The sequence below is a fragment of the Lampetra fluviatilis genome, chromosome 47 (genome assembly GCF_964198595.1).
Source record: "Lampetra fluviatilis chromosome 47, kcLamFluv1.1, whole genome shotgun sequence".
Taxonomy (NCBI): Eukaryota; Metazoa; Chordata; class Hyperoartia; order Petromyzontiformes; family Petromyzontidae; genus Lampetra; species Lampetra fluviatilis.
In genome coordinates, this window is record NC_136321.1 from 3,548,221 (window position 1) to 3,576,163 (window position 27,943).

Here is a 27,943-nt window from a genome sequence, read left to right on the forward strand (position 1 = left end):
TATTAGGCGACGTTTCGGGCAATGGTCCTGCTCCAGTCTGAATCAGCACTCACTACGCCACGTGTGACAACAACAACAACATTCGCCACTAAGTGCACCTAGCCTGGCACCAGTGACACGGGGAGAGGGTGACGTGGGTGTATGTCACTCACAAAGATAAATATCCCCCGTGTAGCCTTAACAGACTGTTGGGGCAAGTGCTGTTAGCGAGCACCTATGAAGGCCGGCACGGCACACGAGGGGGTGGGGGGCCAACACCACGCCCGACCGCCTTTGTCTCCCCAGCGACGATGTTTACGCACCGCGCACCAGGTTGCTCATGTGAGGCTGAGTCGACCTAGGGGAGGCCCAGGCCCGCTTCAGATAATCGCCGCTGGTGCGTGCAGGTTGAGAACTTGTTCCGCACCGCGCGTAGCCGCCCGCGCTCATCGGAGGAGCGATCGTCTCCGTAGGGAGGTGCTGTTGGGGGTCGTGAGCGGGAATCGAACTCGGGTGGCCACGCGTAACTCGCAATGGCCTACTCTTGCCAACGGCGTCACGGCGTCTTTTAACGTCCACACGTGAGTGGCCCACCAACCCTCGCTGCTTGACGCCACAGCGCATGACCACAGGCCACGTGTGTGTGTGTGTGTGCACGTTGGACTTCTTTCGCACCGTACGAGTCTGAATGCACCCGTGAGCTATCCACAACCGCCGGCCCAGTCGGTCCCATGACCCCTGGGTTGTGACCCGTGACCTCCGGGCAGCAGGGAGCCTTCCACGCTTCACGTGATGCCCTCAAAGGGTCACCTACCCTCCTGGAACAAGCGTCGTGGTGACGTGTGCTTTGAAGGGCCGTCCATAAATGACGTCACGCACCTAGGGGGGGGGGCGTCAGACATTTGTGACGATGTGTGACGAGGGGGGGGGGGTTTGAGAAATGTGACGTCACATCAAAATGAGCAACTTTAAATAAATATAGACAACACGTTTTACTTAATTAAATAGACTTTTAAATACAAATTTCTCCTACAACATCAGAGTGCAGCGCCACATTAAATACGCACCACAATGACAATAGTTTAAAGCGATTTGAAGCATGTTTTTTTTTGGGGAGGGGGGGGGGCAGAGCTTTGTGACGTCATATTTGAGGGGGGGGGTCTGACTTTTTGTGACGCCGTGTGACGAAGGGGGGGGGGGGGTCAAAAATCGTCCAAACCGTGTGACGTCATTTATGGACGGCCCCTGAGGCCACGTGAGGCGTCGAAGGCTCGCCGGCAGGAGGCCACGGGGCTGAGCCAGGTGCCATGGGGGTCTGACTGACTGAGATCGTTTTAATCTTTGACTCGAGATCAATTGGGGATCACAGTTTCAAGTTTTCAAGTTCATGTATTAGGTACTGTATAGCCCTGTGAGCCATTCGGCTCTTGAATCGGGTGCAACCGCAACAAACAAAAACATGAAAAAGAAAACAGCAGCAGCAGCCGCAGAAGCGGCAGCGTTGCCACTCTCTACTGAGCAAACTTGGCAGGATCCTCCTCAAAAAGAGTCTTGAGACTCAGGCTTTGCAGGGTTACCAAGGTTAATAAACGCATTAATTCGACACACGTGAATGTTTGTAGCGGTTATCTTCTTTTTTACGATCAGAGGAAACAAGAAGATGCTCGGTGTAGTCGGCACTTTGCTTCGTTCATCATTTTTTTATTTTTAGTGCTTTGCTTTATGTAAACCCCCCCCCCCCCCCACTTTTTAAATGAAAGATTTTTCTCTCTACCCCCTCTCTCTACCTCCCCTCTCTCTCTACCCCCTCTCTCCCTACTCCATGTCTATGTCCCCCCTATGTATTCTATGTAATATTACAAGAACAACTTTTTTTGCTGCGGTACGAACCCGGCCATCCGAGTTCAATTCCGGCCCAAGGCCAACACCGGTGACGATTATCTGAACCGGTCCTGGGCCTCTCCTAGGCCGACTCGGCCTCAAATGAATACATGGTGCGGCGTGTAAACATCGCCACTGGGGAGACAAAGGCGGCCGGGCGTGTCGCTGGCTACCCACCCCCTCGTGTGCCGTGTCGGCCTTCATAGGCGCTACTCGCTACTAACAGCACTTGCCCCAACAGTCTGCTAAGGCTACACGGGGGATCTTTTCCTGGACTCGTATGTCCAGAATGTGTTGTGAAGCCGTCACCGCTCAGGGCTAGAGGCACACAGAGAGAGTGTCCGTGTGAATGGAGGTCACGTGATGTTGTCACGTGTCCCTGGGGCCCACGCGGTTGGGAACACGTGGAGCTTCAGCCGTGGAGCAGCCCGTTAGGTGAGGTGAGGGGAGGGGTGGTGAGGGGTGGTGAGGTGAGGGGAGGGGTGGTGAGGGGTGGTGAGGTGAGGGGAGGGGTGGTGAGGGGTGGTGAGGTGAGGGGAGGGGAGGGGAGGGGTGGTCAGGGGTGGTGAGGTGAGGTGTGGTGAGGTGTGGTGAGGGGAGGGGTGGTCAGGGGTGGTGAGGTGAGGTGTGGTGAGGTGTGGTGAGGGGAGGGGTGGTCAGGGGTGGTGAGGTGAGGTGTGGTGAGGTGAGGGGTGGTGAGGTGTGGTGAGGGGGGTAGGGGGTGGGTCAGGGGTGGTGAGGTGAGGGGGTGGGTGAGGGTGTGGTGAGGTGAGGGGTGGTGAGGGGTGGTGAGGTGAGGTGTGGTGAGGTGAGGGGTGGTGAGGTGTGGTGAGGGGAGGGGTGGTGAGGGGTGGTGAGGTGAGGTGTGGTGAGGTGAGGGGTGGTGAGGTGTGGTGAGGGGAGGGGTGGTGAGGGGTGGTGAGGTGAGGTGTGGTGAGGTGAGGGGAGGGGTGGTGAGGGGTGGTGAGGTGAGGGGAGGGGTGGTGAGGTGAGGGGAGGGGTGGTGAGGAGTGGTGAGGGGTGGTGAGGTGAGGTGTGGTGAGGTGAGGGGAGGGGTGGTGAGGGGTGGTGATGGGTGGTGAGGTGTTGTGATGGGTGGTGAGGTGAGGTGTGGTGAGGTGAGGGGAGGGGTGGTGAGGGGTGGTGATGGGTGGTGAGGTGAGGTGTGGTGAGGTGAGGGGAGGGGTGGTGAGGTGAGGGGAGGGGTGGTGAGGGGTGGTGAGGTGAGGGGAGGGGTGGTGAGGTGAGGGGAGGGGTGGTGAGGGGTGGTGAGGTGAGGGGAGGTGAGGTGAGGTGTGGTGAGGTGAGGGGAGGGGTGGTGAGGTGAGGGGAGGTGAGGTGAGGTGTGGTGAGGTGAGGGGAGGGGTGGTGAGGGGTGGTGAGGTGAGGGGAGGGGTGGTGAGGTGTGGTGAGGTGAGGGGAGGGGTGGTGAGGTGAGGGGAGGGGTGGTGAGGGGTGGTGGTGAGGGGTGGTGAGGTGAGGGGAGGGGTGGTGAGGGGTGGTGAGGTGAGGGGAGGGGTGGTGAGGTGAGGGGAGGGGTGGTGAGGTGAGGGGAGGGGTGGTGAGGGGTGGTGAGGTGAGGGGAGGGGGTGGTGAGGTGAGGGGAGGGGTGGTGAGGTGAGGGGAGGGGTGGTGAGGGGTGGTGAGGTGAGGGGAGGGGTGGTGAGGTGAGGGGAGGGGTGGTGAGGTGAGGGGAGGTGAGGTGAGGTGTGGTGAGGTGAGGGGAGGGGTGGTGAGGGGTGGTGAGGTGAGGTGAGGGGAGGGGTGGTGAGGTGAGGGGAGGTGAGGTGAGGTGTGGTGAGGTGAGGGGAGGTGAGGTGTGGTGTGGTGAGGTGAGGGGTGGTGAGGTGAGGGGAGGTGAGGTGAGGTGTGGTGAGGTGAGGGGAGGGGTGGTGAGGGGGTGGTGAGGTGAGGGGAGGGGTGGTGAGGTGTGGTGAGGTGAGGGGAGGGGTGGTGAGGTGAGGGGAGGTGAGGTGAGGGTGTGGTGAGGTGAGGGGAGGGGTGGTGAGGGGTGGTGAGGGGTGGTGAGGTGAGGGGAGGGGTGGTGAGGTGAGGGGAGGGGTGGTGAGGGGTGGTGAGGTGAGGGGAGGTGTGGTGAGGTGAGGGGAGGGGTGGTGAGGTGAGGGGAGGTGAGGTGAGGTGTGGTGAGGTGAGGGGAGGGGTGGTGAGGGGTGGTGAGGTGAGGGGAGGTGAGGTGAGGTGTGGTGAGGTGAGGGGAGGGGTGGTGAGGTGGGGGAGGTGAGGTGAGGTGTGGTGAGGTGAGGGGAGGGGTGGTGAGGGGTGGGTGAGGGGTGGGTGTGGTGAGGGGAGGGGTGGTGAGGTGGGGGAGGGGTGGTGAGGGGTGGTGAGGTGAGGGGAGGTGTGGTGAGGTGAGGGGAGGGGTGGTGGGTGAGGGGAGGTGAGGTGAGGTGTGGTGAGGTGAGGGGAGGGGTGGTGGGGGTGGTGAGGGGTGGTGAGGTGAGGGGAGGGTGTGGTGAGGTGAGGGGAGGGGTGGTGAGGGGTGGTGAGGTGAGGGGAGGGGTGGTGAGGTGAGGGGAGGGGTGGTGAGGTGGGGGAGGGTGGGAGGTGAGGGTGAGGGTGAGGTGAGGTGGTGTGTGAGGTGAGGGGAGGGGTGGTGAGGGGTGGTGAGGTGAGGGTGGGGTGGTGAGGTGAGGGGGAGGGGTGGTGAGGTGAGGGGAGGGGTGGTGGGTGAGGGGGGTGAGGTGAGGTGTGGTGAGGTGAGGGGAGGGGTGGTGAGGGGTGGTGAGGTGAGGGGAGGGGTGGTGAGGTGAGGGGAGGTGAGGTGGGTGTGGTGAGGTGAGGGGAGGTGAGGTGAGGTGTGGTGAGGTGAGGGGAGGGGTGGTGAGGTGAGGGGAGGGGTGGTGAGGTGAGGGGAGGGGTGGTGAGGTGAGGGGAGGTGAGGTGAGGTGTGGTGAGGTGAGGGGAGGGGTGGTGAGGGGTGGTGAGGTGAGGGGAGGGTGGTGAGGTGAGGGGAGGTGAGGTGAGGTGTGGTGAGGTGAGGGGAGGGGTGGTGAGGGGTGGTGAGGTGAGGGGAGGGGTGGTGAGGTGAGGGAGGGGTGGTGAGGTGAGGGGAGGGGTGGTGAGGTGAGGGGAGGTGAGGTGAGGTGTGGTGAGGTGAGGGGAGGGGTGGTGGGGGTGGTGGGTGAGGGTGAGGTGAGGTGTGGTGAGGTTGAGGGAGGTGAGGTGGGTGTGGTGAGGTGAGGGGGGGTGGTGAGGTGGGGAGGTGAGGTGAGGTGTGGTGAGGTGAGGGGAGGGGTGGTGGGGTGGTGAGGGGTGGTGAGGTGGGGGAGGGGTGGTGAGGTGAGGGGGGGGTGGTGTGGGGTGGTGGGTGAGGGGGGTGTGGTGAGGTGAGGGGAGGGGTGGTGGGTGAGGTGGAGGTGAGGTGAGGTGTGGTGAGGTGAGGGGAGGGGTGGTGAGGGGTGGTGGGTGAGGGGAGGTGGGTGAGGTGTGGTGAGGTGAGGGGAGGGGTGGTGTGGGTGAGGGGAGGTGAGGTGAGGTGTGGTGAGGTGAGGGGAGGGGGTGGTGAGGGGTGGTGAGGGGTGGTGAGGTGAGGGGAGGGGTGGTGAGGTGAGGGGAGGGGTGGTGGGGGTGGTGAGGTGAGGGGAGGTGTGGTGAGGTGAGGGGAGGGGTGGTGAGGTGAGGGGAGGTGAGGTGAGGTGTGGTGAGGTGAGGGGAGGGGTGGTGAGGGGTGGTGAGGGGTGGTGAGGTGAGGGGAGGGGTGGTGAGGTGAGGGGAGGGGTGGTGAGGGGTGGTGAGGTGAGGGGAGGTGTGGTGAGGTGAGGGGAGGGGTGGTGAGGGGTGGTGAGGTGAGGGGTGGTGAGGGGTGGTGAGGTGAGGGGAGGGGTGGTGAGGTGAGGGGAGGGGTGGTGAGGGGTGGTGAGGGGTGGTGATGGGTGGTGAGGGGTGGTGAGGTGTGGTGAGGGGTGGTGAGGAGTGGTGAGGAGTGGTGAGGGGTGGTGAAGGGTGGTGAGGTGTGGTGAGGTGAGGGGAGGGGTGGTGAGGTGTGGTGATGGGTGGTGACGTGAGGTGTGGTGAGGGGTGGTGAGGGGTGGTGAGGGGTGGTGAGGTCTGGTGAGGGGTGGTCACATATCCCTGTCGTGGGGACGCACGCTCGCAGAGGAACGACTAAGCGGGCCACGCCTCCCACGTGAATGGAGACATCTGCATCTTGATGAATCATCGTGGTCTATCCACTGATGGATTTTACACAGGTTTCCCCGAAGCGTTGTAATAACAACAACAACAACAATCCACCTGGCACGCGAGCTGATTTCATCGCTCCATCTCCCCGGTGGAGGTCGCCTTACTCCTTTGGCTTCCACTCCGTTGTTGGTCTCGACCACTCCTCCACCGCCCCTGCTCGAGAAGCGACCTCCTTAGGGGCGCCGCGGTGGCTATGAGATGTTGACTACCTCGCCTGGTGTACAGGAGGTCGTGGGTTCGATCCCGACCCTGACGCCTGCTGCTGTATATTTGGAGTTTGCGTGTCTCTCATCATCATCACGGTGGCTATGAGATGTTGACTACCTCGCCTGGTGTACAGGAGGTCGTGGGTTCGATCCCGACCCTGACGCCTGCTGCTGCTGTATATTTGGAGTTTGCGTGTCTCTCTCTCATCATCATCACGGTGGCTAGGAGATGTTAACTACCTCGCCTGGTGTACAGGAGGTCGTGGGTTCGATCCCGACCCTGACGCCTGCTGCTGTATATTTGGAGTTTGTGTGTTTCTCTCATCATCATCATCACGGTGGCTATGAGATGTTAACTACCTCGCCTGGTATACAGGAGGTCGTGGGTTCGATCCCGACCCTGACGCCTGCTGCTGTATATTTGGAGTTTGTGTCTCTCTCTCTCTCATCATCACGGTGGCTATGAGATGTTAACTACCTCGCCTGGTGTACAGGAGGTCGTGGGTTCGATCCCGACCCTGACGCCTTCTGCTGTATATTTGGAGTTTGTGTGTCTCTCTCTCTCATCATCACGGTGGCTATGAGATGTTAACTACCTCGCCTGGTATACAGGAGGTCGTGGGTGTAGAGTTGTGGTGTAGAGTTGTGGTGTAAGAGTTGTGATGTAGGGTTGTGGTGTAGAGTTGTGGTGTAGAGTTGTGGTGTAGGGTTGTGGTGTAGGGTTGTGGTGTAGAGTTGTGGTGTAGAGTTGTGGTGTAGAGTTGTGGTGTAGAGTTGTGGTGTAGAGTTGTGGTGTAGAGTTGTGGTGTAGAGTTGTGGTGTAGAGTTGTGGTGTAGAGTTGTGGTGTAGAGTTGTGGTGTAGAGTTGTGGTGTAGAGTTGTGGTGTAGAGTTGTGGTGTAGAGTTGTGGTGTAGAGTTGTGGTGTAGAGTTGTGGTGTAGAGTTGTGGTGTAGAGTTGTGGTGTAGAGTTGTGGTGTAGGGTTGTGGTTGTGGTGTAGGGTTGTGGTGTATGGTTGTGGTTGTGGTGTAGGGTTGTGGTGTAGGGTTGTGGTGTAGAGTTGTGGTGTAGGGTTGTGGTGTAGGGTTATGGAGTTGTGGTGTAGAGTTGTGATGTAGGGTTGTGGTGTAGAGTTGTGGTGTAGAGTTGTGATGTAGAGTTGTGATGTAGAGTTGTGGTGTAGAGTTGTGGTGTAGAGTTGTGGTGTAGGTTTGTGGTGTAGAGTTGTGGTGTAGGGTTGTGGTGTAGGGTTGTGGTGTAGAGTTGTGGTGTATGGATGTGGTGTAGGGTTGTGGTGTAGAGTTGTGGTGTAGGGTTGTGGTGTAGGGTTATGGTTGTGGTGTAGGGTTGTGGTGTATGGATGTGGTGTAGAGTTGTGGTGTGGGGTTGTGGTTGTGGTGTAGGGTTGTGGTGTAGAGTTGTGGTGTAGGGTTGTGGTGTAGAGTTGTGGTGTAGAGTTGTGGTGTAGAGTTGTGGTGTAGGGTTGTGGTGTAGGGTTGTGGTGTAGGGTTGTGGTGTAGGGTTGTGGTGTAGGGTTGTGGTGTAGGGTTGTGGTGTAGGGTTGTGGTGTAGGGTTGTGGTGTAGGGTTGTGGTGTAGGGTTGTGGTGTAGGGTTGTGGTGTAGGGTTGTGGTGTAGGGTTGTGGAGTTGTGGTGTAGAGTTGTGATGTAGGGTTGTGGTGTAGAGTTGTGGTGTAGAGTTGTGGTGTAGAGTTGTGATGTAGGGTTGTGGTGTAGAGTTGTGGTGTAGAGTTGTGATGTAGGGTTGTGGTGTAGAGTTGTGATGTAGGGTTGTGATGTAGAGTTGTGGTGTAGAGTTGTGGTGTAGAGTTGTGGTGTAGGTTTGTGGTGTAGAGTTGTGGTGTAGGGTTGTGGTGTAGGGTTGTGGTGTAGAGTTGTGGTGTATGGATGTGGTGTGGAGTTGTGGTGTGGGGTTGTGGTTGTGGTGTAGGGTTGTGGTGTAGAGTTGTGGTGTAGAGTTGTGGTGTAAGAGTTGTGGTGTAAGAGTTGTGGTGTAAGAGTTGTGGTGTAGAGTTGTGGTTTAGAGTTGTGGTGTAGAGTTGTGGTGTAGGGTTGTGGTGTAGGGTTGTGGTTTAGAGTTGTGGTGGAGTTGTGGTGTAAAGTTGTGGTGTAGAGTTGTGGTGTAGAGTTGTGGTGTAGAGTTGTGGTGTAGGGTTGTGGTGTGGAGTTGTGGTTGTGGTGTAGAGTTGTGGTGTAGAGTTGTGGTGTAGAGTTGTGGTGTAGAGTTGTGGTGTAGGGTTGTGGTGTAGGGTTGTGGTGTAGGGTTGTGGTGTAGAGTTGTGGTGTAGAGTTGTGGTGTGGGGTTGTGGTTGTGGTGTAGGGTTGTGGTGTAGAGTTGTGGTGTAGGGTTGTGGTGTAGAGTTGTGGTGTAGGGTTGTGGTGTAGAGTTGTGGTGTAGAGTTGTGGTGTAAGAGTTGTGGCGTAGAGTTGTGGTGTAGAGTTGTGGTGTAGAGTTGTGGTGTAGGGTTGTGGTGTAAGAGTTGTGGTGTAAGAGTTGTGGTGTGGGGTTGTGGTGTAGAGTTGTGGTGTAGGGTTGTGGTGTAGAGTTGTGGTGTAGAGTTGTGGTGTAGAGTTGTGGTGTAGGGTTGTGGTGTAGGGTTGTAGTGTAGAGTTGTGGTGTAGAGTTGTGGTGTAGAGTTGTGGTGTAGAGTTGTGGTGTAGAGTTGTGGTGTGGAGTTGGCGCACTGCGCTACGAACCCGGCCGAGCACGAGTTCAATTCCTGATCGTGGATTCCATCGGCAGTGGTCGTCTCACTTGACCCAACAGCACCGTGAGGCTACACGGGGGAGCTTTGCCTTGTGTGTGTGTGGGTGAGAGCCAGGACGCCGTAGCGACCGCCTTTGTCTTTCCAATGCCGATGGCTTCGTTTCTCGCTCACTGCCCAACAGTTGTAGTGGTCATGGGCCTCCTCTAGGTCGACTTAGCCTCAAATTAGTATCCAGAGCGGTGTGCAAAAAAACCCATCAGCACTGGGGAGACAAAGGCGGCCGCCGGACGTGGACATGCGATCACGTCCCGGCAGCTCGCACTTGTCCCGTAAATCTGTGAAGGCTACAAGGGGGATCTTTGTCTCTTTCGCGGTAGGAAGGGGGCGTGTGGAGGTGGGGGTCTGTAACTTAACTCCAGAAGTCACCCCGCACACCAACCTCCCCCCACCACCCCCACCACCATCACCCCACCCACCACCACGTCCTCACCCCCCCCCACACCACCTCCCCCCCACCACCACCACTACATCCCCCCCCACCACCACGTCCCCCCACCACCTACCCCCCCACCACCTCCCCCCCCACCACCACCACTACATCTTCACTTCCACCCACCCACCACCATCACCCCACCCACCACATCCTCACCCCCCCCACACCACCTCCCCACCACCACCACGACATCCTCACCCCCCCACCACATCCTCACCACCACCTCCCCCCCACCACCACCACCTCCCCCCCACCACCACCACCACCACATCCTCACCCCCCACCCACCACCAGCAACAGAGGCACCCCCCCACCACCTCCCCCCCATCACCACAACCCCCCCCCCCACGCTGCGAGCGTCAACGATGGGCGGAGTGGCGGTGCCCGTTCCCAAAGTGCCTGCGACGTCAGTTCCTGCGCCAAGACGCCACCAGGCTCTGTCCGCTGCTCGCTCGCCTCTCGCTCCTCGTGGGTGACAAGAGGCGGGAGGAGGGGGGAGGAGGAGGAGGAGAGGCAGGCCGGTTCCCTCCCCCTTCTCTCATCAGTTTTGATCATTATTGTAATTATATATTGAACTTTAAAAAAACTCCCCCGTATTGTCCCGAGTAAGAAGAGGCTTCTCGCTCCCTGCCCGAGGGTCGTGGAACTGAAGATCAGCCAGCCACGCGAGACGGCGGATAGACCGGCACGCGTGGGGATCCAGCAGCGGAGCGAGCCTGGAGTGTGTTGCGCCGAAGTTGTGCGGCGGGGTTTCTGCCCCCCCCTCTCCTGCCTCCCTCCCCCGCTCCACCAAACTCCCTCCTCCTGCTCCCTCCCCCCACACAGTCCTTCCCTTCTCTCTCACTCTCTCGCTGTGGCTCTCCCACCGCTTCGCCCGCTTCACTCTCACACGGCACCGAGAATCAAGAGCGAGCGAGAGAGAATGGAGCCGCAACTCGTTCATCTTCACGCCTAAGAGGAATTTACCGGCGTGCTGCGAGCGAGCGAGCGAGAGAGCGAGAGACGTTTTTATATTCAAGAGACGACGCCCGGGCGGCCGAGGTTGGCGGAACGAACAGCCGAGACTTTGGACGCTTTCTTCCTGACGTGGCCTCAACGTGCACCTAGCCTGGCACCGCGGTGCCGTCATCTTGGCGGCTGCTGCTGCTGCTCAGGAGGAGTTGCCGGCTGATGACGATTCGGACTTAGCCGGACAGCGGGGTGAGTGAGTGGGTGAGTGGGTGGGTGAGAGGGTGAGTGAGTGGGTGGGTGAGTGAGTGGGTGAGAGGGTGAGTGAGTGAGTGGGTGAGTGAGTGGGTGAGTGGGTGAGTGAGTGGGTGAGTGAGTGGGTGAGTGGGTGAGAGGGTGAGTGAGTGAGTGGGTGAGTGAGTGGGTGAGAGGGTGAGTGAGTGAGTGGGTGAGTGAGTGAGTGGGTGAGTGAGTGGGTGAGTGGGTGAGAGGGTGAGTCAGTGAGTGGGTGGGTGAGTGAGTGAGTGAGTGGGTGAGTGAGTGGGTGAGAGGGTGAGTGAGTGGGTGAGTGAGTGGGTGAGAGGGTGAGTGAGTGAGTGAGTGGGTGAGAGGGTGAGTGGGTGAGAGGGTGAGTGAGTGAGTGAGTGGGTGAGTGAGTGGGTGAGAGGGTGAGTGAGTGGGTAAGAGGGTGAGTGAGTGGGTGAGTGAGTGGGTGAGAGGGTGAGTGGGTGAGAGGGTGAGTGAGTGAGTGGGTGAGTGGGTGAGAGGGTGAGTGAGTGGGTGAGAGTGTGAGTGAGTGGGTGAGTGAGTGGGTGAGAGGGTGAGTGAGTGGGTGAGAGGGTGAGTGAGTGGGTGAGTGAGTGGGTGAGTGAGTGAGTGGTTGGGTGGGGGAGTGGGTGAGTGAGTGGGTGAGTGAGTGGGTGGGTGAGTGAGTGAGTGGGTGGGTGGGTGAGTGGGTGAGTGAGTGAGTGGGTGAGTGGGTGAGTGAGTGGGTGAGTGAGTGAGTGAGTGGGTGAGTGAGTGAGTGAGTGGGTGAGTGAGTGAGTGAGTGGGTGAGTGAGTGAGTGCGTGAGTGGGTGAGTGAGTGAGTGGGTCAGTGAGCGGGTGGGTGAGTGAGTGGGTCAGTGAGTGGGTGGGTGAGTGAGTGAGTGGGTGGGTGAGTGAGTGGGTGAGTGGGTGGGTGAGTGGGTGGGTGAATGAGTGTGCCCCGTGGGAGGTGAAGAGATGAAGAGGTGAGACGGAGTTGGCGTTCGGAGACGAGACGGGAGGGGAGAGAGACACGTTGAGACTTTGGCGGCCTCGGGGATCGAATTCGGACTTAGTCGCACAGGAGACGGAGTGCGAGAGAGAGAAGAGAGGGGGTGGAACTTGTTAAAGGAGTTGGAGCTGAAGAAGAGAGTTGGTGGGGAGGGAGAGACAGGGTGCGAGATGCTGGCCGGAGTTCAGCGCTGAAGCAGGAGCGAAGATGTGGAGCTCCAAACAACAACAACATCAACAGCCCGGAGTGGACGGCTTCTTAGGTAAACAAACTCAACCTGACCCTGACCTCGTTCATCCTGTCATTAATCATCCAACGATTTACCCCCCCCCCCCCCATCGATTACATTAATTGTCGCTTCTGGGTGGTGAGTCTATTCAATTGATTATTGTTATTCTCATAACTAAATCGGCTGGAGCTTCCCGTAAACCACGTGACGTCTTAATTTCGATTTAAAGCTTTCGTGACTGCAGGGATTCATCTTCTTCGTTCTAATAAAGTAATAAAAATAAAACATAATAAAATAATTATTTTATGATGTTTTAATAAAAATAAAACATAATAAAGTAAATATTTTATTGTGTTTTATTTTTATTATTTATATTACTATTTATAATAAAAATAAAACCTAATAAATAAATATTTGTATTTTTTTAGAAATAAAACATAATAAAATAATTATTTTATTATGCTTTATTTTTAATATTTTATTATTTCCCTTCTACGTGACTTTACCGAAAGAACCAAGAACACGTGACGTCTGTGGGTGGCCACTCCCACTGTGAGTCCCCTCCCACAACCCCGCCCCCTCTGAGAACAGACGCCGTTCCTCCTCGCCTCTCCTCACCTCCCGTTTGCTCCCGTCTCTCCGCTCCTTTCTCCAGCCTTGCCCTGTCATTCCTCGCTCTCCCTCTTCTCCCTCCCTTCCCCTCTCTCTTCCCATCCGTGACTCTCCGTGACTCTGCTCCTGATAACTTTAATCTAAGTTGTCTTATGGTTGTTATTGTTTGACTTGCATCCCACTGGGCTTTTTTGCACACAGCGTTGAAATGCGGTGTTTTTTCTGGAAGACTTTGCTGTTTTTTCCTGGATGTTTCTGTTTGCGTGTAGTCACTTTAAGATGTTTCTTGGTCATGTTTTTGTTTTGTTGCGGTTGCACCCGAGTCAAGAGCCGCATGGCTCACATGAAATATCTCCATATATATAAACAGCAAAGTTGTGATTATGTGTGTCTGTTCAAAATGTTTAGCGTACTTCCCGACATGCAACAAACTGGAAATTTGCCATGTGGGTACTTTCCAGACTGTACACCATGCAAACATTCTAAAAATACACTTTTTGGGAGGGAGCTCAATAATGCATATATTATTTGCACGGCAATTGAGCTGTGACGTCACATCTGTCACGTGACCCGCGCACGTGGAAGCGTAACGCATTGTAGTGTAGTGGTTAGCGCTACGCCGCGCTACGAACCCGGCGACCCGAGTTCGATTCCCGCTCACGGCCACCACCGGTGACGATTATTTGAACCGGACCTGGGTCCTCCCCTAGCTCGACTCAGCCTCAAACGAGTAACTGGTGTAGTGTGTGAACATCGCCACTGGGGAGACAAAGGCGGCCGGGCGTGGTGGCGGCCGGGCGTGGTGCTGGCCACTTACCCCCTCGTACCTAATAAATGAAAGTGAAAATGTAAAACTGTTGTCAACCCGCGGTGTGGTCACGGCTACAGCAGTCGCCATTCACGAGCTATTTATCCTCGTTTGTATCGCGACACGGATTTTGTTCTCTCTCGATGGTATATATATATTTTTTATTTATTTAAAAACCATTCACCGCCACCACCACCACCACCACCCGACACACGCCAATCGGTGAGGTCTGTCACGTGAACAAAACGGGCCAATCGGCGACGAACTTGGGCGTGACGGCGAGTGACGAAGCCACCGCGTTGACCACCGCGTGCTGTGACGTTTCTCTCGTGATGACGTCACAAACCTTACTCCGTCGGCCGTGTCGGGTGGTAGGTGGGTGAACGACACATTTATAGTTTACGCGATCTAACCACCCCCCTCCCCCCACCTTTATTATCATGATTATGATCAAGAAGTTATCCCACGCGGCGCAGAGGGGGTGACAGTGCGGATTGAGGACGATGCCTGGTGGCGCTTTTGGGGCCGTCCATAAATGACGTCACGCACCTAAGGGGGAGGGAGGGGGTTCAGACATTTGTGACGATGTGTGACGAGGGGGGGGGGGTTTGAGAAATGTGGCGTCACATCAAAATGCGCAACTTTAAATAAATATAGACGACACGTTCTACTTAATTAAATATACTTTTTAATAAATGTTTTCTCCTACAACATCAGAGTGCAGCGCCACATTAAATACGCACTACAATGACAATAGTTTAAAGCGATTTGAAGCACGTGTTATTTTCAAAATGGAAATATGGTTTTGGTGGGGGGGGCGGGGCTTTGTGACGTCATATTTGACGCCGTGTGACGAGGGGGGGGGGGTGTCAAAAATCGTCCAAAATCGCGTGACGTCATTTTTGGACGGCCACTTTCTTAAAGCACGTGAGCCGAATGGCTCTTCAGCGGCGAGGATGTCACATTCGCCCTGGAACCCCATGGCCCAATTCGGATGGATACAGCGATGCCCACATTCACGTCTCTCCCCCTCCAACCCCCCCCCCCCCCCCACTTTTACGCCGTCTGGCAAATACGTCGTCACTTTGACGAGACATTAAGAATGGGCTGTTCAGCCTTTACCCGGCAGTGAAACAGGAGTCGTGTTAAGTCGCTCAAACACATCAATATGAGAGACCTTCTGCAAAGCACAAAGTCTGCATGCGCCGCACGCACGAGGGGCAGAACACGTGGCAGACCACGTGCGTTTGCTCTGTTGGTATAAAACTGATTTATATTACAAAGTGCAGTGGTTATGTTTTACGTCGTTCCGCAACTACGTCGTCACTTTGTCACGAGCACGTGCAGCTGACGTCGCTTCGATATACCTCGTCACGCCTTTCACGATGTAAGCCGGGGTAGCTACTCTGTTGCACTGCATGTGTGCAGTTGTTACTCTACAGCACTGTATAAAGTTGCTACTCTGCACTACAGTTGCTACTCTACAGCACTGTATGCAGTTGCTACTCTACAGCACTGTATGCAGTTGCTACTCTACAGCACTGTATACAGTTGCTACTCTACAGCACTGTATACAGTTGCTACTCCACAGCACTGTATGCAGTTGCTACTCCACAGCACTGTATACAGTTGCTACTCTTCACTACAGTTGCTACTCCACAGCACTGTATGCAGTTGCTACTCTACAGCACTGTATAAAGTTGCTACTCTGCACTACAGTTGCTACTCTATAGCACTGTATGCAGTTGCTACTCTACAGCACTGTATGCAGTTGCTACTCTACAGCACTGTATACAGTTGCTACTCTACAGCACTGTATGCAGTTGCTACTCTACAGCACTGTATAAAGTTGCCACTATTGCACTACAGTTGCTACTCTACAGCACTGTATGCAGTTGCTACTCTACAGCACTGTATGCAGTTGCTACTCTACAGCACTGTATACAGTTGCTACTCTTCACTACAGTTGCTACTCTACAGCACTGTATACAGTAGCTACTCTACAGCACTGTATAAAGTTGCTACTCTGCACTACAGTTGCTACTCTACAGCACTGTATAAAGTTGCTACTCTGCACTACAGTTGCTACTCTACAGCACTGTATAAAGTTGCTACTCTGCACTACAGTTGCTACTCTACAGCACTGTATAAAGTTGCTACTCTGCACTACAGTTGCTACTCTACAGCACTGTATACAGTTGCTACTCTTCACTACAGTTGCTACTCTACAGCACTGTATACAGTTGCTACTCTGCACTACAGTTGCTACTCTACAGCACTGTATACAGTTGCGACTCTGCACTACAGTTGCTACTCTACAGCACTGTATACAGTTGCTACTCTGCACTACAGTTGCTACTCTACAGCACTGTATAAAGTTGCTACTCTGCACTACAGTTGATACTCTACACCACTGTATACAGTTGCTACTCTGCACTGCAGTTGCTACTCTACAGCACTGTATACAGTTGCTACTCTGCACTACAGTTGTTACTCTACAGCACTGTATACAGTTGCTACTCTGCACTACAGTTGATACTCTACACCACTGTATACAGTTGCTACTCTGCACTGCAGTTGCTACTCTACAGCACTGTATACAGTTGCTACTCTGCACTACAGTTGATACTCTACACCACTGTATACAGTTGCTACTCTGCACTACAGTTGCTACTCTACAGCACTGTATACAGTTGCGACTCTGCACTGCAGTTGCTACTCTACAGCACTGTATACAGTTGCGACTCTGCACTACAGTTGCTACTCTACAGCACTGTATACAGTTGCTACTCTGCACTGCAGTTGCTACTCTACAGCACTGTATACAGTTGCGACTCTGCACTACAGTTGCTACTCTACAGCACTGTATACAGTTGCTACTCTGCACTACAGTTGCTACTCTACAGCACTGTATAAAGTTGCTACTCTGCACTACAGTTGATACTCTACACCACTGTATACAGTTGCTACTCTGCACTGCAGTTGCTACTCTACAGCACTGTATACAGTTGCTACTCTGCACTACAGTTGTTACTCTACAGCACTGTATAAAGTTGCTACTCTGCACTACAGTTGATACTCTACACCACTGTATACAGTTGCTACTCTGCACTGCAGTTGCTACTCTACAGCACTGTATACAGTTGCTACTCTGCACTACAGTTGATACTCTACACCACTGTATACAGTTGCTACTCTGCACTACAGTTGCTACTCTACAGCACTGTATACAGTTGCTACTCTGCACTGCAGTTGCTACTCTACAGCACTGTATACAGTTGCGACTCTGCACTGCAGTTGCTACTCTACAGCACTGTATACAGTTGCTACTCTGCACTGCAGTTGCTACTCTACAGCACTGTATACAGTTGCGACTCTGCACTACAGTTGCTACTCTACAGCACTGTATACAGTTGCGACTCTGCACTACAGTTGCTACTCTACAGCACTGTATAAAGTTGCTACTCTGCACTACAGTTGATACTCTACACCACTGTATACAGTTGCTACTCTGCACTGCAGTTGCTACTCTACAGCACTGTATACAGTTGCTACTCTGCACTACAGTTGTTACTCTACAGCACTGTATACAGTTGCTACTCTGCACTACAGTAGCTACTCTACACCACTGTATACAGTTGCTACTCTGCACTGCAGTTGCTACTCTACACCACTGTATACAGTTGCTACTCTGCACTACAGTTGTTACTCTACAGCACTGTATACAGTTGCTACTCTGCACTACAGTTGCTACTCTACAGCACTGTATACAGTTGCTACTCTGCACTACAGTTGTTACTCTACAGCACTGTATAAAGTTGCTACTCTGCACTACAGTTGCTACTCTACAGCACTGTATACAGTTGCTACTCTGCACTACAGTTGCTACTCTACAGCACTGTATACAGTTGCTACTCTGCACTACAGTTGCTACTCTACAGCACTGTATACAGTTGCCACTATTGCACTACAGTTGCTACTCTATAGCACTGTATAAAGTTGCTACTCTGCACTACAGTTGCTACTCTACAGCCACTGTATAAAGTTGCCACTACTGCACTACAGTTGCTACTCTACAGCACTGTATAAAGTTGCCACTATTGCACTACAGTTGCTACTCTACAGCCACTGTATAAAGTTGCCACTACTGCACTACAGTTGCTACTCTACAGCACTGTATACAGTTGCTACTCTGCACTACAGTTGCTACTCTACAGCACTGTATACAGTTGCTACTCGGCACTGCAGTTGCTACTCTACAGCACTGTATACAGTTGCTACTCTGCACTACAGTTGTTACTCTACAGCACTGTATACAGTTGCTACTCTGCACTACAGTAGCTACTCTACACCACTGTATACAGTTGCTACTCTGCACTGCAGTTGCTACTCTACACCACTGTATACAGTTGCTACTCTGCACTACAGTTGTTACTCTACAGCACTGTATACAGTTGCTACTCTGCACTACAGTTGCTACTCTACAGCACTGTATACAGTTGCTACTCTGCACTACAGTTGTTACTCTACAGCACTGTATAAAGTTGCTACTCTGCACTACAGTTGCTACTCTACAGCACTGTATACAGTTGCTACTCTGCACTACAGTTGCTACTCTACAGCACTGTATACAGTTGCTACTCTGCACTACAGTTGCTACTCTACAGCACTGTATACAGTTGCCACTATTGCACTACAGTTGCTACTCTATAGCACTGTATAAAGTTGCTACTCTGCACTACAGTTGCTACTCTACAGCCACTGTATAAAGTTGCCACTACTGCACTACAGTTGCTACTCTACAGCACTGTATAAAGTTGCCACTATTGCACTACAGTTGCTACTCTACAGCCACTGTATAAAGTTGCCACTACTGCACTACAGTTGCTACTCTACAGCACTGTATACAGTTGCTACTCTGCACTACAGTTGCTACTCTACAGCACTGTATAAAGTTGCTACTCTGCACTACAGTAGCTACTCTACAGCACTGTATAAAGTTGCTACTCTGCACTACAGTTGCTACTCTACAGCACTGTATACAGTTGCTACTCTGCACTACAGTTGCTACTCTACAGCACTGTATACAGTTGCTACTCTGCACTACAGTTGTTACTCTACAGCACTGTATACAGTTGCTACTCTGCACTACAGTTGCTACTCTACAGCACTGTATAAAGTTGCTACTCTGCACTACAGTAGCTACTCTACAGCACTGTATAAAGTTGCTACTCTGCACTACAGTTGCTACTCTACAGCACTGTATACAGTTGCTACTCTGCACTACAGTTGCTACTCTACAGCACTGTATACAGTTGCTACTCTGCACTACAGTTGTTACTCTACAGCACTGTATAAAGTTGCTACTCTGCACTACAGTTGTTACTCTACAGCACTGTATACAGTTGCTACTCTGCACTACAGTTGCTACTCTACAGCACTGTATACAGTTGCTACTCTGCACTACAGTTGCTACTCTACAGCACTGTATACAGTTGCTACTCTGCACTACAGTTGTTACTCTACAGCACTGTATAAAGTTGCTACTCTGCACTACAGTTGTTACTCTACAGCACTGTATACAGTTGCTACTCTGCACTACAGTTGCTACTCTACAGCACTGTATAAAGTTGCTACTCTGCACTACAGTAGCTACTCTACACCACTGTATACAGTTGCTACTCTGCACTGCAGTTGCTACTCTACAGCACTGTATACAGTTGCCACTATTGCACTACAGTTGCTACTCTACAGCCACTGTATAAAGTTGCCACTACTGCACTACAGTTGCTACTCTACAGCACTGTATAAAGTTGCCACTATTGCACTACAGTTGCTACTCTACAGCCACTGTATAAAGTTGCCACTACTGCACTACAGTTGCTACTCTACAGCACTGTATACAGTTGCCACTATTGCACTACAGTAGCTACTCTACAGCACTGTATAAAGTTGCTACTCTGCACTACAGTTGCTACTCTACAGCACTGTATACAGTTGCCACTTGCACTACAGTTGCTACTCTATAGCACTGTATAAAGTTGCTACTCTGCACTACAGTTGCTACTCTACAGCCACTGTATAAAGTTGCCACTACTGCACTACAGTTGCTACTCTACAGCACTGTATAAAGTTGCCACTATTGCACTACAGTTGCTACTCTACAGCCACTGTATAAAGTTGCCACTACTGCACTGCAGTTGCTACTCTACAGCACTGTATAAAGTTGCTACTCTGCACTACAGTTGCTACTCTACAGCACTGTATAAAGTTGCTACTCTGCACTACAGTAGCTACTCTACAGCACTGTATAAAGTTGCTACTCTGCACTACAGTTGTTACTCTACAGCACTGTATAAAGTTGCTACTCTGCACTACAGTTGCTACTCTACAGCACTGTATACAGTTGCTACTCTACAGCACTGTATGCAGTTGCTACTCTACAGCACTGTATACAGTTGCTACTCTGCACTACAGTTGCTACTCTACAGCCACTGTATACAGTTGCTACTCTGCAGTGCAGTAGAAGTAGCAACGTCGACGTAGGCCGTGGTTGCGACTTCTTGTCGCACGTGCGGCGTCGTCCAATCACAGAATGGGAGCTCGACAGCTTCAAGAATCGATCTGAGAAACCGGAGAAAGTTTCTCGATGGAGAATATTCCAAAAACTGAGACGTGAGATGTGTTATATTCCACAACCGTGTTACACTGTGTAGATGTTTATAACACGTAGGCTTTCGCTACCAATATCATCCATAATGGGGTTTTTTGTACATATTGTGGATTAGCTCTCCAACACACAGGTGTTGCTGTACCCTTAGCGAATTTGCATGTTCTGTTCACGTGACAAACCTTAGTAATGGGATGTGTCGGGAGGTGGCGGGTTTAACAACGTATTTATATGAACGCAATCAACCCCCCCCCCCCCCCCATATTATGGATGTATGTATTTTTAGTTTTAATCCCAAAAGGAAATGAACCCGACACGATCAAAGGCCCCCCGAGGATCACGTGACCGCTCGGGCAAACTCTGGGCAGCAAAGCTGCCACACGACTCGTTTTTATTACTACAAAGTTGTTACTACTACAGTTACTACTAAAGTTGTTACTCCTACAAAGTTGTTACTACTAAAGTTGTTACTCCTACAAAGTTGTTACTACTAAAGTTGTTACTACTACAAAGTTGTCACTACTACAAAGTTGTTACTACTACAAAGTTGTCACTACTACAAAGTTGTTACTACTACAAAGTTGTCACTACTACAAAGTTGTTACTACTACAAAGTTGTCACTACTACAAAGTTGTTACTACTACAAAGTTGTCACTACTACAAAGTTGTTACTACTACAAAGTTGTCACTACTCCAAAGTTGTTACTACTACAAAGTTGTCACTACTACAAACTTGTTACTACTACAAAGTTGTCACTACTACAAACTTGATACTACTACAAAGTTGTCACTACTACAAAGTTGTTACTACTACAAAGTTGTTACTACTACAAAGTTGTTACTACTACAAAGTTGTTACTACTACAAAGTTGTCACTACTACAAAGTTGTTACTACTACAACGTTGTCACTACTACAAAGTTGTTACTACTACAAAGTTGTTACTACTACAAAGTTGTTACTACTACAAAGTTGTCACTACTACAAAGTTGTTACTACTACAACGTTGTCACTTCTACAAAGTTGTTACTACTACAAAGTTGTCACTACTACAACGTTGTCACTACTACAACGTTGTCACTACTACAAAGTTGTCACTACTACAAACTTGTTACTACTACAAAGTTGTTACTACTACAACGTTGTCACTACTACAAAGTTGTTACTTCTACAAACTTGTTACTACTACAAAGTTGTCACTACTACAAAGTTGTTACTACTACAAAGTTGTCACTACTACAAAGTTGTTACTACTACAAAGTTGTCACTACTACAAAGTTGTTACTACTACAAAGTTGTTACTACTACAAAGTTGTTACTACTACAAAGTTGTTACTACTACAAAGTTGTCACTACTACAAAGTTGTTACTACTACAAAGTTGTTACTACTACAAAGTTGTCACTACTACAAACTTGTTACTACTACAAAGTTGTTACTACTACAACGTTGTCACTACTACAACGTTGTCACTACTACAAAGTTGTTACTACTACAAAGTTGTTACTACTACAAAGTTGTCACTACTACAAAGTTGTTACTACTACAAAGTTGTTACTACTACAACGTTGTCACTACTACAACGTTGTCACTACTACAACGTTGTCACTACTACAAAGTTGTCACTACTACAACGTTGTCACTACTACAACGTTGTCACTACTACAAAGTTGTCACTACTACAACGTTGTCACTACTACAACGTTGTCACTACTACAACGTTGTCACTACTACAAAGTTGTCACTACTACAACGTTGTCACTACTACAAAGTTGTTACTACTACAAAGTTGTCACTACTACAAAGTTGTCACTACTACAACGTTGTCACTACTACAACGTTGTCACTACTACAAAGTTGTCACTACTACAACGTTGTCACTACTACAACGTTGTCACTACTACAAAGTTGTCACTACTACAAAGTTGTTACTGCAACAAAGTTGCCACTACTACAAAGTTGTTATTACTACAAAGTTGTTACTACTACAAAGTTGTCACTACTACAAAGTTGTTACTACTACAAAGTTGTTACTGCTACAAAGTTGTTACTACTACAAAGTTGTTACTGCAACAAAGTTGCCACTACTACAAAGTTGTTATTACTACAAAGTTGTTACTGCAACAAAGTTGTTACTGCAACAAAGTTGCCACTACTACAAAGTTGTTATTACTACAAAGTTGTTACTGCAACAAAGTTGCCACTACTACAAAGTTGTTACTGCAACAAAGTTGCCACTACTACAAAGTTGTTATTACTACAAAGTTGTTACTGCAACAAAGTTGCCACTACTACAAAGTTGTTACTGCAACAAAGTTGCCACTACTACAAAGTTGTCACTACTACAAAGTTGCCACTACTACAAAGTTGTTATTACTACAAAGTTGTTACTACTACAAAGTTGTTACTACTACAAAGTTGTTACTACTACAAAGTTGTTACTGCAACAAAGTTGCCACTACTACAAAGTTGTTATTACTACAACAAAGTTGCCACTACTACAAAGTTGTTATTACTACAAAGTTGTCACTGCAACAAAGTTGTCACTACTACAAAGTTGTTACTACTACAAAGTTGTCACTGCAACAAAGTTGTCACTACTACAAAGTTGTCACTGCAACAAAGTTGTCACTGCAACAAAGTTGTTACTACTACAAAGTTGTCACTACTACAAAGTTGTCACTGCAACAAAGTTGTCACTGCAACAAAGTTGTCACTACTACAAAGTTGTCACTACTACAAAGTTGTCACTGCAACAAAGTTGTCACTGCAACAAAGTTGTCACTACTACAAAGTTGTCACTACTACAAAGTTGTCACTGCAACAAAGTTGTCACTGCAACAAAGTTGTTACTACTACAGTTACTACAAAGTTGTCACTGCAACAAAGTTGTCACTACTACAAAGTTGTCACTGCAACAAAGTTGTCACTGCAACAAAGTTGTCACTACTATAAAGTTGTCACTACTATAAAGTTGTCACTGCAACAAAGTTGTCACTACTACAGTTATTACTACTACTGCTACTACGCTTTGAAATGGGCTACGCAAAAAGGGTGATTGCCCGAAACGTCGCCTATTATATATTGTTCATATCAAGGCCGCAATTATAATATATATTGGGAGGGAACATCCCCCCCCAATATTCAAATATGCTCAAAATGTCCCCCCCAATATATTGCTCTAAAATAGATTTCTGTTTATATGATTGTGGTTATGGTTGTACTTTATTAATCCCTAATCTCTGCCATTACATACAATGAAACAAGAAAAGGTAAAAAACGAAAAAACAGAGCAATGTAATACAATACACTATTAGACATTATTGTTAAAAACAAAAGGAAAGTCCATCCCATGTGTTACTGAATTTTTTATATTTTAGGCAGAAAATTCGTTTTAAAATTTTAATTTTTTTTTCTTGGGGGGGGGGGGGGACCCCCAGACCCCCTGGAAGATTTGGTCCCCCCCAATGTTGACTCCATGGCTACCAGCCTTGGTTAAAAACCGTGTTGTTGTTTCCCTGCTAAGGCCACACACGCAGCACACACAGGGTGCTATTGACGACTGTGTTCTGATCATCCCGTGGTGGATGCCACTGTGGACTTGCAATCCAGAGCTTGCTGGTTCACTGTGGACTTGCAATCCAGGGGTCGCTGGTTCACTGTGGACTTGCAATCCAGGGGTCGCTGGTTCACTGTGGACTTGCAATCCAGGGGTCGCTGGTTCACTGTGGACTTGCAATCCAGGGGTCGCTGGTTCACTGTGGACTTGCAATCCAGGGGTCGCTGGTCCACTGTGGACTTGCAATCCAGGGGTCGCTGGTCCACTGTGGACTTGCAATCCAGGGGTCGCTGGCTCACTGTGGACTTGCAATCCAGGGGTCGCTGGTCCACTGTGGACTTGCAATCCAGAGGTCGCTGGCTCACTGTGGACTTGCAATCCAGAGGTCGCTGGTCCACTGTGGACTTGCAATCCAGAGGTCGCTGGTCCACTGTGGACTTGCAATTTCCCCCCAGGGGTCGCTGGTTCACTGTGGACTTGCAATCCAGGGGTCGCTGGTCCACTGTGGACTTGCAATCCAGGGGTCGCTGGCTCACTGTGGACTTGCCAATCCAGGGGTCCGCTGGTCCACTGTGGACTTGCAATCCAGAGGTCGCTGGTCCACTGTGGACTTGCAATCCAGGGGTCGCTGGTTCACTGTGGACTTGCAATCCAGGGGTCGCTGGCTCCACTGTGGACTTGCAATCCAGGGGTCGCTGGTTCACTGTGGACTTGCAATCCAGGGGTCGCTGGTTCACTGTGGACTTGCAATCCAGGGGTCGCTGGCTCACTGTGGACTTGCAATCCAGGGGTCGCTGGTTCACTGTGGACTTGCAATCCAGGGGTCGCTGGCTCACTGTGGACTTGCAATCCAGGGGTCGCTGGCTCACTGTGGACTTGCAATCCAGGGGTCGCTGGTTCGATCTCCCCGCGTGGCTATTAAACCGAACGGCGTGGCGGTAATTGCACGGCTGCACCTATAACACCGGTGGCGAGGAGATGGATGCAGGAGGGTTCGATCCCGGACCCTGGCGATGCCTGTTGTTGTTTATGTGGAGTCCGCGTGGATTCCTCTCCGGGTTCCTCTCCGGTGTTGCAACCCCCCCCTCCTCCTCCTCCCCCTCCTCCCCCCCCTCCTCCTCCCCCCCCTCCTCCTCCCCCCCCTCCTCCTCCCCCCCCTCCTCCTCCCCCCCCTCCTCCTCCCCCCCCTCCTCCCCCCCTCCTCCCCCCCCTCCTCCCCCCCCTCCTCCCCCCCTACCCCTCCTCTTCTCCCCCTCCCCCCTCCTCCTCCCCCTCCCCCCCCTCCTCCTCCCCCCTCCCCCTCCTCCTCCTCACTCCTCCTCCATCCCCCCTCCTCCTCCCCCCCTCCTCCTCCCCCCCTCCTCCTCCCCCCCTCCCCCCCCCTCCTCCTCCCCCCTCTTCCTCCCCTCCTCCTCCTACCCCCTCCCCTCCTCCTCCTCCTCCTCCTCCCCCTCCTCCTCCTCACTCCTCCTCCATCCCCCCTCCTCCCCCCCTCCTCCTCCCCCCTCCTCCCCCCCCCTCCTCCCCCCCTCCTCCTCCTCCCCCCCTCCTCCTCCCCCCTTCTCCCCCTCCCCTCCCCCCCCCTCCTCTCCCTCCTTCTCCTCCCCTCCCCCCCCTCCTCCTCCCCGTCCTCCTCCACATTTAGACTCAACTCGCGCTAACATGATTTGGCTGCTGCTACGAATTCCCACGTGTGATGGTGATGATGGTGATGATGGCGATGTCAGCCACTGCGATGATGATGATGAGCTATCGTCACGCGTGGCCAGGTCGCCTCTGAGAAAGAGCCGACGGCTGCAGTGCGCGCTTCACCCCGTGAACATAAAACACGGTGTTGTCACACTTAACTCGAATGGTTAAATGCATTAAATGGCCGATGCGTTGCTCTTGAGCCTCTATCAGATGGTTCAGATGTTTGCCCTCCCCATCAATACCACAGCTCCCACCCCCCCCCATCAATACCACAGCTCCCACCCCCCCCCCTTGGAATTTCACGACCTTCACCAGGTCTAATGCGCCACCCCCAACACTCTACTCCCCACAAAGACAAAGATCCCCCGTGTAGCCTTAACAGACTGTTGGGGCAAGTGCTGTTAGCGAGCACCGATGAAGGCCGGCACGGCACACCGAGGGGGTGGGTGGCCAGCACCACGCCCGGCCGCCTTTGTCTCCCCAGTGGCGATGTTTACACTCCGCACCAGGTGCTCATTTGAGGCTGAGTCGACCTCGGGGAGGAGGATCCATCAACGGTTCAGAATAATCGTCACCGGTGTTGCCCGCGAGCGGGAATCGAACTCGGGTCGCCGGGTTCGTAGCGCAGCGCTAACCGCTACATCACCGTTCCCCCTCCACACACGTACACGTACCCCACACGTACACACACGTACACACACGTACACACACGTACATACAAACACACACGTATACACACACACATACCCACATGTACACACAACAACAACCGCCATTCGCGGTGACGTCCCACGACGCTTATGCGAGCCATGTGCACCTTGAGGCCACGTGAAGTGTCGAACGCCCGCTGGCAGGAGGTCACGGGGCAGACCCAGCAGGTGCCACGGGTCGACTGACTGAAATGACCGAGATGACTGGCTGATGCACCACCTGTGCCCCCTACTGTGCCAACTTGCTGTGCTTTAGCCACCCAGCGCTTCGCTCGTTGTTGTGAGCGTCGCTCCTCCGTCCTCCGTTTGTTGTTGGAGGGCGACTGCCTCCAACTGCCCAGTAGCGTCCTTCACGAGCCTCCTCCACAGAGGCTGATCTTGACACCGCTGGTACCAGTCATCGGCAAGTCCACTCAGCTCCCACGTCCTGTACCACATCACTCCATCTCTTCTCTAGCCCGTGCCGCGCCCATTTTAGGCCCCCTCGATCCGGCCAAACAAAAGCTGTTTAGCATGCGGTGGCTGGGCATGCGGGCTACATGACCCAGCCAACGCAGCCTTGCCTGCCGGAGGAGCTCACCGATGGGACTTTGCCCAGATCTTTCAAGGATTTGTGAGCTCCTCACACAATCCAGCCTGGTTAAACCCAGGATGGATTGTAGACAGGCCAGCCTAAATGTTTCTAACCGGCGAAGATGCTCCATTAGGGGGGTCCACGTTTCGCAAGTGTAGAGAAGGGAGGGGACTGTGGCTGAGAAGACCTGAAGCTTCGTGCGGAGCGACATACCGGGTAGCTTCCACACAGCGTTACGCAACCGATGTAAAAGATATTGCCGCTCGACTGATTCGAAGTGAGACCTCTGCTGCTAAACTGGAGCCGGTCATAAGCACACTGCCCAGGTATGGGAAACTCTCCACTCTCTCCACAACTGCCCCATCACCGATTGGGAGTTGTGTGGGTGGAGTGTCCGATGGTACAAAATACCCAGGCAGGTGCTTAGTTTTGGTGGGGCTGATGGTAAGGCCCCACCTCTTAGTGGCACGCTCCAGTCTCAGCAGCAGCGTCTCCAACTCCTCCTCTGAATGAGCAGCTATTACCAAATCATCGGCATACATAACGTGGTAGACCAATAGGGAGCCATCCCTTGATCGCACCCGTGCATCGATCAGTCTCCCATTATATCTGTACCAAACAGAAATTCCTCCGGTACATGTATTGAAGGCTTCACGAACTACGTGGTCAAAATAGATGTTAAATAATGTGGGAGCCAGAGGACATCCCTGTCGCACCCCAAGGTGTACAGGGAATGGCTCTAACTCCCGCCACGTAGTTTTACCCGGGCCCGCTCACCATCATGAAGGTCCTTAATGATCGTGAGCAGAGGGTCAGGGACTCCGAAAGCACTAAGAAAAACCCAGAGCCCAGGCCTACTGATGGTATCATAGGCCTTGACCAGGTCAATAAAGCAGAGATGTAGGTCTTGTTGGAATTCCCTACACCTCTGCAGTAGCAGACGGACAGAAAATATGGCATCTGTGCAGGACCGCCCTTTCCTGAAACCGCATTGGGGCTCTGCAAGCCTCTCCTCAGCGTGCCTAGCAAGGCGATGTTGAATATATAATCCTTGCCAGGACCTTTACCCGGCACACTGAGGAGATGTCCCTGTAGTTGTTTACAGTCTGTGCGGTCCTTCCAATCCTGCGGAACCCGTCCAGTGGTCCCGTACACACACACACACACGTACACACACACGTACACACACACACGTACACACACACGTACACACACACGTACACACACACGTACACACACACGACGTACACACACACGTACACACACACACACACGTACACACACACACGTACACACACACGTACACACACACACACGTACACACACACGTACACACACACGTACACACACACACACACGTACACACACACACACACGTACACACACACGTACACA

The 27,943-nt window shown here is 52.0% G+C and overlaps 1 protein-coding gene across 1 annotated transcript in view; it reads left to right on the forward strand.

Annotated features, from left to right (window-relative positions):
• The first annotated feature begins 11,595 nt into the window (after positions 1-11,595).
• The window catches only part of LOC144947794 (uncharacterized), a 34,781-nt gene continuing 18,433 nt past the window's right edge, over positions 11,596-27,943 (forward strand). The window contains exon 1 of the mRNA XM_078877148.1: positions 11,596-11,957. Within this exon, the coding sequence (XP_078733274.1) occupies positions 11,903-11,957 (55 nt within the window). The 5' untranslated portion in view covers positions 11,596-11,902. The remainder of the gene's footprint in view (positions 11,958-27,943) is intronic.